The sequence below is a fragment of the Oryza brachyantha genome, chromosome 4 (assembly GCF_000231095.2).
Source record: "Oryza brachyantha chromosome 4, ObraRS2, whole genome shotgun sequence".
Classification (NCBI taxonomy): domain Eukaryota; kingdom Viridiplantae; phylum Streptophyta; class Magnoliopsida; order Poales; family Poaceae; genus Oryza; species Oryza brachyantha.
Genome location: NC_023166.2, coordinates 18,623,806 through 18,636,235, shown reverse-complemented (window position 1 = coordinate 18,636,235; position 12,430 = coordinate 18,623,806). Strand labels below are relative to the sequence as shown.

Here is a 12,430-nt window from a genome sequence, read left to right as displayed (position 1 = left end):
ACTGTTCAAGAAAACAGTGACGTTGAGTTTGAAGATGATGAAGAAGAAGACAAGAGTATGAACATTGCTGGTGTTTGTCTCATGGCTAAAAGTTTTGAAGATTATGACGATGACAACGAGGTAACTGGTCCTTCTAGTGTTGAATATTTTCAAGAAGTGATTGCTAGACTTGGTTACAAGATTTCTAAATTTGAGAAAAAAATTAGTCAACAAGAAGTTACTATTGATTCTCTTAATATTAAAAATAGTAAATTAAAATCTCTTGCTTCTAATGATGATGAATGCAAATCGTGTGATGTTTTATTTGCTGAAGTGAATGCTGTAAGAGAAGTTAATCAGAATAATTGCAAAAAACTTGATGTTGTAACTAAGAAATCTAAAAAACTTGAATCTTGTCTTGCTCTTAGCTTTACAATGAATACTAGATTGGTTGATGAATTGTTCTTAGCTAAGAGAGGTTTAAACAAATGTCGAGTTAGTGTGTTTGCTAGTTCTATGTTTAACTTGATTAGCTCTAAAAGAATCAAGCAATCTAGTGCTAAACCTTGCTTGACATGCCATACTAATGAGATGAAACTTAAACATGCTTTGGAATGTGTTAAACAAATGGAGGAAGTTGTTAAAAGAGATGAAGTGATTTCTTGCAAAAATTGTGCTAGTTTAACTCAAGAGGTTTCTTATTTAAAAAGTTCTTTGCAAAGATTTTCTGATGAAAAAAGGAACCTCAACATGATTCTTGATCAATCTAAAGTTAGCACACACAATCGTGGTTTAGGTTTTGATTCTAATGTTCACTTTTCTAGACATCCTTCTATTGTTTTAAGTATTGCTCAGAATGGTGAAATTTTGACTGAACCTGAACCTAAGACCACTGTATTTAAATCTGCTGGCATCATGTCTTCCTTGAGTGCTTCTTCATCAAAAGTTGTGAGTGTTAAACATGTTGTGAATGCTAAACCTACTTTTAATATTAAATCTGTTGTAAATGCCAAACCTGTCTTTAGTACTACATCGGTTTTTAATGCTAAACCTGCTATATCAACTTGTGTTTCAACTCATCGTGATAAGTATACATGTTCCTTTTGTGGCAAAGATGGCCATATTATTGGTTTCTGTTTTAGACTTGCTAGAAAGCAGAAAAAGGAACGGGAAATTGTTTTTGCAAAACAAAGATGGCAAAAATTGGCTTTTTACCTCGAGGCAGACTGTTAGACTGCAGCAGTACCAGCAGTCAAAACGGTGTTATAACCCCCGTCAAAACGGTGGTAAAGCTTTGGTCAGACCGCAGGTTCCTAAGCAGTTAAACCAGCCTTGGGAGCATTTTTCTAAAAGGAAACATATTGAATTTTCTATTGGTTATGTTCCTGTTAGATCTGGTCGTGTGTCTCAGTACTGGATTCCTAAATGTTTATTATCTAACTCCAGTACTGAGACTTCGGCATCTGCTTATGCATAGGCATTTTTGGTGAGGAAGGAGAACGTGTGGATTGTGGACTCCGGTTGTTCGCGACATATGACCGGTGATAAAAGTTGGTTCTCCTCTCTCGTGAGGGCATCAAGGAAGGATTCAATCATCTTCGGTGATGCTTCTACTAGTATGATCACTGCAACTGGATCTGTCAAGGTAAGTGACAAATTTACATTAAATGATGTCGCTTTGGTTGAAAATCTAAAGTACAATTTGCTCTCCGTTTCTCAAATTGTGGATAAGAATTTTGATGTTCTGTTTAAGAAAAGTGGAAGTAAAATTTTTGATTTTTCTGGAGATGTTGTGCTTAATATTTCTCGATATGGAAGAGTTTTTAAAGCTGATTTTGAAAGTAGTATTTCTTCTGAAGTTATATGTCTTGTTGTAAAGTTTTCTAAAGATGTGATGTTCTGGCATCGCAGACTTGGACATATTGGCTTTGATCATCTAACTAGGATTAGTGGTTCAGATCTTATTCGTGGTTTGCCTAAACTTAAAAAGATGTTGATTTGGTTTGCTCGCCATGTCGTCATGCAAAAATGGTTGTATGCTCGCATACTTCTACATTTTCTGTGATGACGGATGCACCAGGACAGCTCTTACACATGGACACTGTCGGTCCGGCTAGAGTGCAATCTGTTGGAGGAAAGTGGTATGTGTTGGTTATAGTTGACGATTTCTCTCGTTATTCTTGGGTTTTCTTTATGGTTACCAAAGATGAGGCTTTTGAACACTTTAAATGTTTGTATCTTCGGTTGGCCATTCAACTTCCTGGATCTTTAAGAACCATCCGAAGCGATAATGGTGGAGAGTTTAAAAACACTTCTTTTGAGAGGTTTTGCAATGAAAAAGGTTTTGAACATCAATTTTCGTTTCCCCGGGTTCCTCAACAAAATGGTGTGGTTGAAAGAAAAATCGTTCTTTGGTTGAGATGGCTAGGACTATGCTTGATAAGTACAGTACACCTAAGAAATTTTGGGCTGAAGCTGTTAATACTGCATGCTATATTTCCAATCGTGTTTTCTTGAGATCAAAACTTAGAAAGACTTCTTATGAGCTTCGTTTTGGACATACACCTAAGATTTCTCATTTACGTGTTTTTGGGTGTAAGTGTTTTGTGTTAAAGTTAGGGAATTTAGATAAATTTGAATCACGCTCTCGTGATGGATTTATGTTAGGATATGCTGCCCATTCTCGAGGTTACCTGTACTTGTTTTAGAAACTAACAAAATTGTTGAGACTTGTGAAGTCACTTTTGATGAGGCTAGTCCAGGTACTAGACCCGAAATTTCAGGTACAATATCACAGGTTCAGGGGGAGGATATATTTGTGGAGGAAAGTAATGACGAGGACGACGACGAAGTGTCAGCTGGTTAGACCGGTGGCACAATGTCAGTCAGACCGCAGGCAGAAGAGCGGTCAAACATGCCTGGAGGATCTTCCTCATGTGCTTCAGGTGCGGATGGTGGTGGACCTTCAGAAACCTCTAGTTCGTCAGAACAGGGTACAGAACATGAAAATTCATTTGAAGCCACTGCTCCACTTCATATTCAACGACGACATCCTCCGGAACAAATAATAGGTAACTTGGATGAACGTACTACAAGGTCGAAGGTAATAACTCGTCATTTTCATGTGAATTATGCTTTTGTTGCTAATTTTGAGCCCAAAGATGTTACTCATGCCTTAACTGATGAATCGTGGATTAATGCCATGCATGAAGAACTTGAGAATTTTGAAAGAAATAAAGTTTGGTACTTAGTTGAACCTCCTGTTGATCATAATATTATTGGAACTAAATGGGTTTTGAAAAATAAACAAAATCATGATGGTTTAATTGTTAGAAACAAGGTTAGACTTGTGGCTCAGGGTTTTACTCAAACGGAAGGGTTGGATTATGATGAAACTTTTGCTCCTGTTGCTAGAATTGAAGCAATTAGACTTTTGTTGGCTTTTGCTGCTTCAAAAGGTTTTAAATTATTTCAAATGGATGTTAAAAGTGCTTTTCTAAATGGCTATATACAGGAGAAAGTTTATGTGAAACAACCACCTGGTTTTGAAAATCCTGATTTTCCCAACCATGTTTTTCGTTTGTCTAAAGCCTTGTATGGCTTGAAACAAGCACCTAGAGCATGGTATGATAGGCTTAAAAACTTTTTACTTGCTAAAGGTTTTATAATGGGAAAAATTGATAAAACTCTCTTTGTTCTTAAGCATGGTGATGATGAACTGTTCATTCAGATTTATGTGGATGATATCATCTTTGGTTGTTCATCTCACCCTTTGGTTGTGGAGTTTGCGGAAACGATGCACAGGAAATTTGAAATGAGTATGATGGGCGAGTTAACTTATTTTTTGGGATTGCAAATTAAACAAACACCTCAAGGTACGTTTGTGCATCAAACAAAATACACCAAGGATCTTTTACGACGTTTCAAGATGGACAATTGCAACCCGATGACTACACCTATAGGATCTGCTACTGTGTTGGATCCTGATGAAGATGGTGAATCGGTTGATCAAAAGGAATACAGAAGTATGATAGGATCATTGCTTTATCTCACTGCTTCAAGACCGGATATACAATTTGCTGTGTGTTTGTGCGCTCGATTTCAAGCTTCTCCAAGAGCTTCACATCACCAAGCGGTTAAACACATCATGAGGTACTTACAACACACTCTTGAATTTGGAATTTGGTATTCTACTTCATCTTCTATATGCTTGAGTGGTTATTCGGATGCGGATTTTGGAGTTTGTAGAATCGATAGGAAGAGTACCAGTGGTACATGCCATTTTCTTGTTACTTCATTGATTGCATGGTCTTCTCGAAAACAATCTAATGTTGCTCAATCAACTGCTGAATCTGATTATGTTGCTGCTGCTAGTTGTTGCTCCCAAATTTTGTGGCTTATCTCAACCTTGAGAGACTATGGTCTTACTTTTGAGAAAGTTCCTCTCTTTTGTGATAATACAAGTGATATTAATATTGCTAAGAATCATGTTCAACACTCACGCACTAAGCACATTAATATTCGTTTTCACTTTTTGAGGGATCATGTTGAAAAGAGAGATGTGGAATTAAAATTTGTTGATACTACATTGCAATTGGCTGATATTTTCACGAAACCTTTGGATTCTTCTCGATTTGCTTTTCTTCGGGGAGAATTGGGAGTTATTCATCCTTTTGGCATCAATTAAGGGGGAGTTTTTGGCTCCGTATTGCATTCGTATTTTCTTTTTCCTCTTTTGATTTTGTTTTTGCATACATGTTTTAATTAATGCATGGTGTGTTTTAAAACAAAAAAAATCAAAAAAAAAGAAGAGCTTTGTTTCGTGCCTTTAGTATATTGTAGTATTTGCTTGCAATGCTTGTTAGAGAATATGATTAGTAATCTAGCTTGTCTGCATTTTTGGTTTATACATGAGCTTTTGATATTGCTTTTAAGGGAGATGATGCATGATACTTAAATTCTATACTTGAATTAAGTAAATATGCAATATTGATGCTAGCATATGGGTTGTTTTTTAAATGCTTATATATATGCTTTATTGATTTGTTATTCCTCAATAGCTTTTTAAATTGCTCAAGAGAATAAAAAATATAAATGAGAGAAAAAAAATGAATACCGAATCCTTGAACAGTCTTGACGACAAGGACGTATTCGATGTGAGCAAAAATAATGGGTGCCGAATCCTTGGAAACAGTCTTGACGACAAGAATGTACCCGGAATAATTGAGAAAAAAAATTGAGCAAAAAGGCTCAGGTAAAAAGGTTAAAAATTCTCTTTGTAATTTTATGCTAGAGCTAATTTGAGAAAGAGTGATAAATATAATGTGTATATATGTACAGTATTTATTTTTTAATCTATGTGCTTGTACCGATGTTGCATTATAACTCTTTGAAATCATGAATTCTTAATGTTGACTTGATCTTAATTGCCATATCTCAAGTTCATGGTTTTACTTTAGTGCATGCTTGTTAGTTAGCTAGTCACTTTTTCTACCTTGTTATTGCAATACATGTTCTTGAGTTACTATTGGTACATTGTAAAGCTCTCCGAGAAAAAATGAAAATAAAAAATCTTCATTGATGAATTCATTGTCAAAAGAGGGAGAACAAGGTAACAAAAAAAATTTTGTGCATAATTGTCATACTCAAAATATTTTCTTTCTTTTCAAAAGTGAGAAATTTTTCCTTGAATTTTTTTTGCATTGCATGCTTTTTGGAGTTACTTCACAAAAACAACAAAACAAATTTTGAAGTGTTTGCCAATGTGTTCATCAAGGGCGAGATTGTAAGATCATAAGCATGATTAATATTTTCTGATGAACAATTGGCTTGCGATTTGGTTTATAAATTGAATTTGGTTTGGAAACAATTAAGGTGTTGATGCGAGTGTGTGTAACTGATGTGAGTCAGGTTGCGATATCTGTGCTCGGAAACGGTTGGTTTGTCTCTAGTTGTGCAGGTAACTTGAGGTCAATATCGGTCAATGGCGGTGGGATCGTGACTAGGCTCAAGGAGGAGCTGAGGTCCGGACGATCGAGGATGCCAGGTGACGATATTGAATACGAGTTGGCACATGGTGAAGGAACACCGTGTGGGATGAAATCGTAACGGGCTTCACATGTTGTATTTGTAAGCGCCGAAAAAATCGGGAAGTAAATCGGATCAAAACTAGATGAGAAAAGAAAAGGAGTTTGCTACAGTACTCGGTTCGGATTACTGTAGCAGGCCGCGGGTTACTGTAGCAGAATCGGGTTACTGTGCCGACGTGGGTTACTGTAGCACCGCGGGTGCTGTAGCGCGTTCGCGGTTTGGAAAATTGATTTTAATTGGAAATAGTTTTCGAAGATGAGTCGTATTAGTATAAGAGTCCTACTCATATTTGGTGATAGACTTTTCGATATAAATAGAGACCAAGGGGTATGTCCCCGATGTGCTTTTGTGAGATTTAGTTGTTGATTCTAGATCGACGATTTTGATAGGAGTGCTGTTGGTGCACTTTGTAAATATCAGTTGATGCAATAAAGTCAAGATCATTCAATCTACGTTTTCGGCTTTCATCTACTGGTGATTTTTTGGATTCCGACGAGCCGATCGACGTCATAGAAGTGGCGCGATTCGATGATCTGTTTGGCGGCACATGAGCGGCGCGATCAAAGTAACGGCGACACAGAAGCGATGCGATCAAGGTTGCAAGCCTTCGTCAATTTCTTTGACAGAGGTAATCCTTTATTCCACAAAAGATTTTTAGGTTTTATTTTTTCCTACCATTCATCCCCTCTGATAGTTTCGGTTGATCTTGTTCGATCCTATAGGGTCCACCACGCGAACGACGACGTCTCGTCGGCCCTCGAGCTGAGCCTGTTGCTGGTGTCGGAGACGGAGACGGCTGCCGTGGTGAACTAAACATCCGGCCGCAGCAGCTTCGACGCCCCAATGTGACTCGCCGCGCGCAGCTGAATGGAGAGCCAAAACGACGACGCGTGGTGGGAGGAAGATGCACCAACCGATGGGGAGCTGGTCATGCCGGTCCTTTGAGATTTGTTTTTTCTAATTGTAATTACATATCATCACCATATTAGCCAAAACCACGCTCAAACAATCCAGGAAGATTTATTAAACTGGCACTGATAATTGAGGGAGCAAAATCATGTATGGAGTGTTTGTGCGCCTTAGAGATGAATGAAGTAACTATAACTAGTTGTAGGATATATGCTTTCACATACATGTTTGTACAGAGGAGAAAAAAGAGTATTGAACTATTGTTTCATTTTTCCCTCTTTGGTAATCAATGAAACAATCCTTTGTACAACACAAAAGTTACCTGCTACACAAGCCTTTTTCTTTCAACATCTACACTGTGTGTCACTACGCTGTCATACCTAATACAAGTAGGGAATCACTCTAACCAACCATACAAAATTACTGAAACACATCACGCTACACTGGCTAATACACGACAACGACCACAATCCCATGATCTAAACTACACCTGCAACTTAGTTCGCCTCTGCATCACCGCCATTTCTGAAAATTTATCAGAACTGGATCATCTACCATTCCTGAAAAAAAAAAAGTTGAGAGCTAGATCAGCTAGAACTGGTTCCACGGCTGCGACTCCATGGCGCTCTGCTGCAGCTGCAGCTGCGCCTGCGCGTGGCCGCCCTCCTCGCTCCAGCCAAGGAACGCCTGATCTGCCTTGGCGGCGGCGCCACCTTGCACCATGTTGCTCAGCAGGTCCCTGAAGTCCGTCAGCTCCTTGAACGGCAATGCCGCCGCCGGCGGCCGGTGGTGGTGGTGGTACCCGTCAGAGCTGTCATGCTCGTAGTAGCCGCCGCCGGCGTCGGCTGCCGGAACGCGATCCACGGCGAGGTATGCGTCGATGGCGGGAGGTGCGTAGGGCAGCGGCGCCGGCGCCGGCGGCACGCTGAGCTCACTGGACATTGACGCACCGGCCTCGCCGGAGGCTAGCCTTGGGGTGACCGTTCTGCTCTTGTAGAACACCCTGCACAGCACCCAGTCCTCCTGTATTTTTTTTTAATTTGTCAATAACTCAACTGTCAAAAATCTATAGACAAATTAAAATAGAGTTAGGGGGTGATTGTTTGGGTTTTTCACGCCAAAACTCAAATGTTATATTTATAAACGAGAAATAATTTATGAATAGAAGTTATTCATAGCGATCTAAGAGCTAATGCTGGAAAATAAAATTCGGTGAAAGAACCTTAAAATCAAATCAAGTATAAATACCAGGTTGAAAATTTAAATTTTAGCTTATAAATATAGGCATAAGTTAAAAGAGAGGGTATTAATCTGTACTTTAATTCTCGTGTTTAAAATTAAGATGGGTGACCTCACGTGGGAATGAATTGAAAGTTTATGTTATCTTGCTATAAAGATATGTACTGGTTCATTGCTTAATATTGTGGAAGACGGCCTCAGGAATCATTAACGGCAACAACTTGAAATAAAGAATCTATTCTATAAAATTAACAAAAGCAGTCAAATCCTTTTTAAATTGCTTCCTAGGCTTGTAATTTAGCGTGTGTGTCTGATGCACAGCGATAGAGCCAATCGAACTGCCTTCGAGTGGCATGCATTGGTGATACGTACAAGGTTTGGGAATGATTGGTTGAGACTAGGTCAAGCAGAAACAATCATTGGCAACAAGTTGCATAACTAGTTTTATCAACATCAGAATGTTCAGAAAGAACAGCATCCGGCTGAAGTTAAACTCTGGAGAGGCAAAACAAAACAAAACTCTGATGGAAACATGTAGCTAGCTGCTACTCCTAATCCTGGCTGTCACTTGCCAAGAGACGTGCAGTCATGGGCATAATTAAAAGAGTAGAACACTTCTAACTGACGAACCTTCCTACTACTTACGTGCTAGTACAGACTAACACCTCGAGAATGTCTGAGGTTTCATGTGGCCGTAAATTAATCTGTATGTTAAGAAAACTCCAGTTATTTTTCTTATCACTTATTGAAACAAATCCCATTCTTTTTTTATGTAAAAGGTAGACATCATAAATAAACTTCCATCTCATAAAAATAAATTAAAATTGCATGAAAAATATTCCAAGTTAGATAAAATAAAATAAAATAAAACCGTATATGACATCAAAAGTGTAGTTAAAATTACCTAAAAGTGTGGATTACATAGCACTACTATTTTAAGTTGATGGAATTAAATAAGTAAATGATATGATTAGTTGAGAAGAGTAAGTAAATTTTTTTAGTACTGTTAGCTTGTGATTGGTAAGCAAATATTCGTGCAGGAGATGCTATATTTTAAGACAGGGATTAGAAAAGACCTAAATTATATGTTGCTCCCTCTATATTAATGTAAGTATTTTTAGCGTTTGAATATTACATTTTTAGCACTATTCATAATATTACTAATACCATCAATTACATCTTAATCAAGATTTTTTTTTATTTTATTCCACGTCTACCCTCCAGCAGTCATTCATCTCTTATTATTAAAAGGCACTACAATATTTTTAATTCTTCTCAACTTAATCTCTGCTAAACATAACCTAAAAATAATCATATTTTTGGATAGAGGTACGTAGCACTCCCTTCATCCCATAATATAATGCGCAACTAACACTAACCCAAAGATCTAAGAAAAAAGTTATAAACATCTCCTACTTTAGATTACCGTGCATATATGCATGCACGTAATATAGTTGGACGTTTTAATGATAAGGAATTTAAAATAAATCAAATTTAGAAAAAAAAATATATACTAATTAACACATATTTACATGCACGTCCTATATTATGGGATATAGAAAAAAATAATTATGGCTTATATTATGGGACGGAGGGTATCCAACTAGCCGTCGTTACTTTGTCACTTCTCATCTCATATATCCAGACTTCCTCGTTTTTTTACTCTTTTACATGCATGAATTAGTCACCAGTAAGTCCTAATTGCCGCTAAGATCAAGAAGAACAAATCACCGGTAACTAATTAAGCAGCAAGTAGACGAAGTGCTAGTAGAGAGAGCAAGTCAGCAAACACAGTGTGCATAGCACGGACGTACCTTGAGGAGATGACGAGGTGTGGACGACGAGGAGGGGTGGTCGGCGACGGCTCGTCCGTCCACGCGGAACTCGTGCATGACCCACTCCGTCTTGCTGCCCCGGGGGGCTCTCCCCTCGTAGAACACCAGCGTCTTGCGCATCCCGACGACCTCGCCTCCGGCGACGGCGCCACGGCGGCGGCGGCTGACGACGATGGCGCGGTCCTTGCCCGTGGCCTTCCAGTAGCCGGAGCGGGTGGCGCGGTTGGTGCGCTGCCCCGTCGCGTACTTGCGGTCGTGCAGGCTGTAGAAGTACCACTCCCTGCCACCCACCCGCGCCGCGTCTGCTCGGTCGATCGGCCGGCCGGGTGGCGGCGGCGAGAGGGGAGATGATCAGATCGTGCATGCAAGATGACGATTCATGGAGTAAACTATGTACTTAAGATGAGGCGAAGAATGTGCAAATGATATTTTTAGAGGGGAAAAAATTGAAATGGGATCTGCAGCGAGTGCTCCCATTTGTGCAACATGCTCAAAAAACGAGAAATGGTTTCAGTTAAACCTCGGCATCAAAATGGTGTCGTGGTGTAGTTGGTTATCACGTCAGTCTAACACACTGAAGGTCTCCGGTTCGAGTCCGGGCGACGCCAATCTAAAATCTCTCTATTTTTTTAATCATTTCTGTCTAAACAAACTGAAGGTTTCGATTCTTTTATGCTACTTTCTGTCTTTTTTTTTTTGCCTTTCTGAATTCTGAACAAATTGAAGGTTTTTGATTCAGCGTGCAAGCAACAGAGATGTGCATGCCTTTCTGAACGAACTGATCAGGTTTCGCAAGACATGCGTATACTCCTCTATTACGAGTTCATCCACACCCTCTCCAAAAAAAAAAAAAAAAATCAAGCTCGCTGAAGCCTTGCATGCACATCGATCAGAAAACCATGCATACATACATACCTGGAAGCTCCCAAGGCTCGCACTTGTTGAGGTCGACGTCAACCATGGCCACGCCGCCGCCGCCGCCGCCGGCGAGCTTGTGGTAGAGGTAGTCCACGACGAGCTCCTCGTCCCTGGGGTGGAACCGGAACCCCGGCGGCAGGCTCGCCTCCATCATGCCGATCAAGCTCATTGTGCCTCTTCCTTCTTGTACACTGAAATTCTTTTTCTTTAGAGAGAGAAAATCTAAAGATGGTTGAGAGAGATCTAGAGAGAGAGAGAGAGAGAGAGAGAGAGAGCGAGAGGGGCGTCTGCTGCGTGTGCAGAAGTTTTCTACGACACGGACGCGATGGAGTATTAGCACGGGAGATGTGATGTGTTTATACAAATATTTATAGGCAAAAAAGACGACCGTGTTTTTGGTTTATCGTTGGGCATGAAAAAGAACTGACGCAACACGATGGGTACGTACTGTTGTTGATGACGCACGTCACGCAAATAGAGATCTGCTGTACTTCGCACTATACGGAGTTGGAAGTTTAGGGCTCACAGCTGCGTAAGCATATACTACTGCCGCGTTCGTTGGGAGCGTCCGTAAGTTAACTTAGAGGGTGTTTAGTCGGTGAAATGTAAATTTTTATATATCATATCAGATGTTTGATCGGATATTGAAAGGGGTTTTGGACATGAATGGAAAAAACAAATTTCACGACTGGCCTGTAAACCGCGAGACGAATCTTTTGAGCCTAGTTAATCCATCATTAGCGCATGTTGGTTACTGTAGCGTTTATGGTTAATCACGTATTAGTTAGGCTCAAAAGATTTGTTCCATGATTTCTTACTTAACTGTGCAATTAGTTTTTCCTTTTGTCTATGTTTAATACTCTATTTAGGTGTCCAAAGATTCGATGCGATGTTTTTGGGTGAAAATTTAGGGAACTAAACAACCCCTTACTACGGCCTGGAAAATGTAGTAATCGATTAGTACATGGTTAATTAACTATTAATTATTAAACAAATATAAAATTGATTAATATGATTTTTTTAAAAAAATTTCATATAGAAATCTTTTACAAAAAATACACCGTTTAACAGTTTAGGAAGCGTGTACGTGAAAAACGAGGTGGATAAGTTAACTTACTTGGGGGAGCCGAACGCGGCCTACCTGTATTCCATAATAACTTTATTTTTCGTTTTTTCGTGCCGAACCTTTGACCATTCGTCTTATTTGAAAAATTTGTAAAAAACTTTAAAAAATTAGTCATGCATAAAGTAATATTCATGTTTTATCATCTAGCAAGAATAAAAATATTAATCGTAAATTTTTTAAATAAAACGAAGAGTCAAAACATTGTATAAAAAATGATCTTATTTCCGAACGGAGGTAGTATATATGCCCCAGGTTTGCCTGACACTTATTTAAGGTTTTCATTTACCATTTTTGAAGTGTAACTTAGGTACTAAAATTTAGTACAAAAATTTGG

At 39.0% G+C, this 12,430-nt stretch overlaps 1 protein-coding gene and 1 non-coding gene across 2 annotated transcripts; one reads left to right on the top strand and one right to left on the bottom strand.

Annotated features, from left to right (window-relative positions):
* Window positions 1-7,554: 7,554 nt before the first annotated feature.
* LOC102718649 (NAC domain-containing protein 21/22-like) lies at window positions 7,555-11,287 on the bottom strand. Its single transcript, XM_015836264.2, has 3 exons — window positions 10,968-11,287; window positions 10,032-10,354; window positions 7,555-8,001 (listed from the first exon to the last, which is right to left on the bottom strand). The coding sequence occupies exons 1-3, from the start codon at window positions 11,137-11,139 to the stop codon at window positions 7,570-7,572; spliced, it is 927 nt and encodes a 308-aa protein (XP_015691750.2). The 5' UTR covers window positions 11,140-11,287; the 3' UTR covers window positions 7,555-7,569.
* On the top strand, window positions 10,587-10,660 carry TRNAV-AAC. Its single transcript has one exon. It is a non-coding gene; the product is annotated as a tRNA-Val (tRNA).
* Window positions 11,288-12,430: the final 1,143 nt, after the last annotated feature.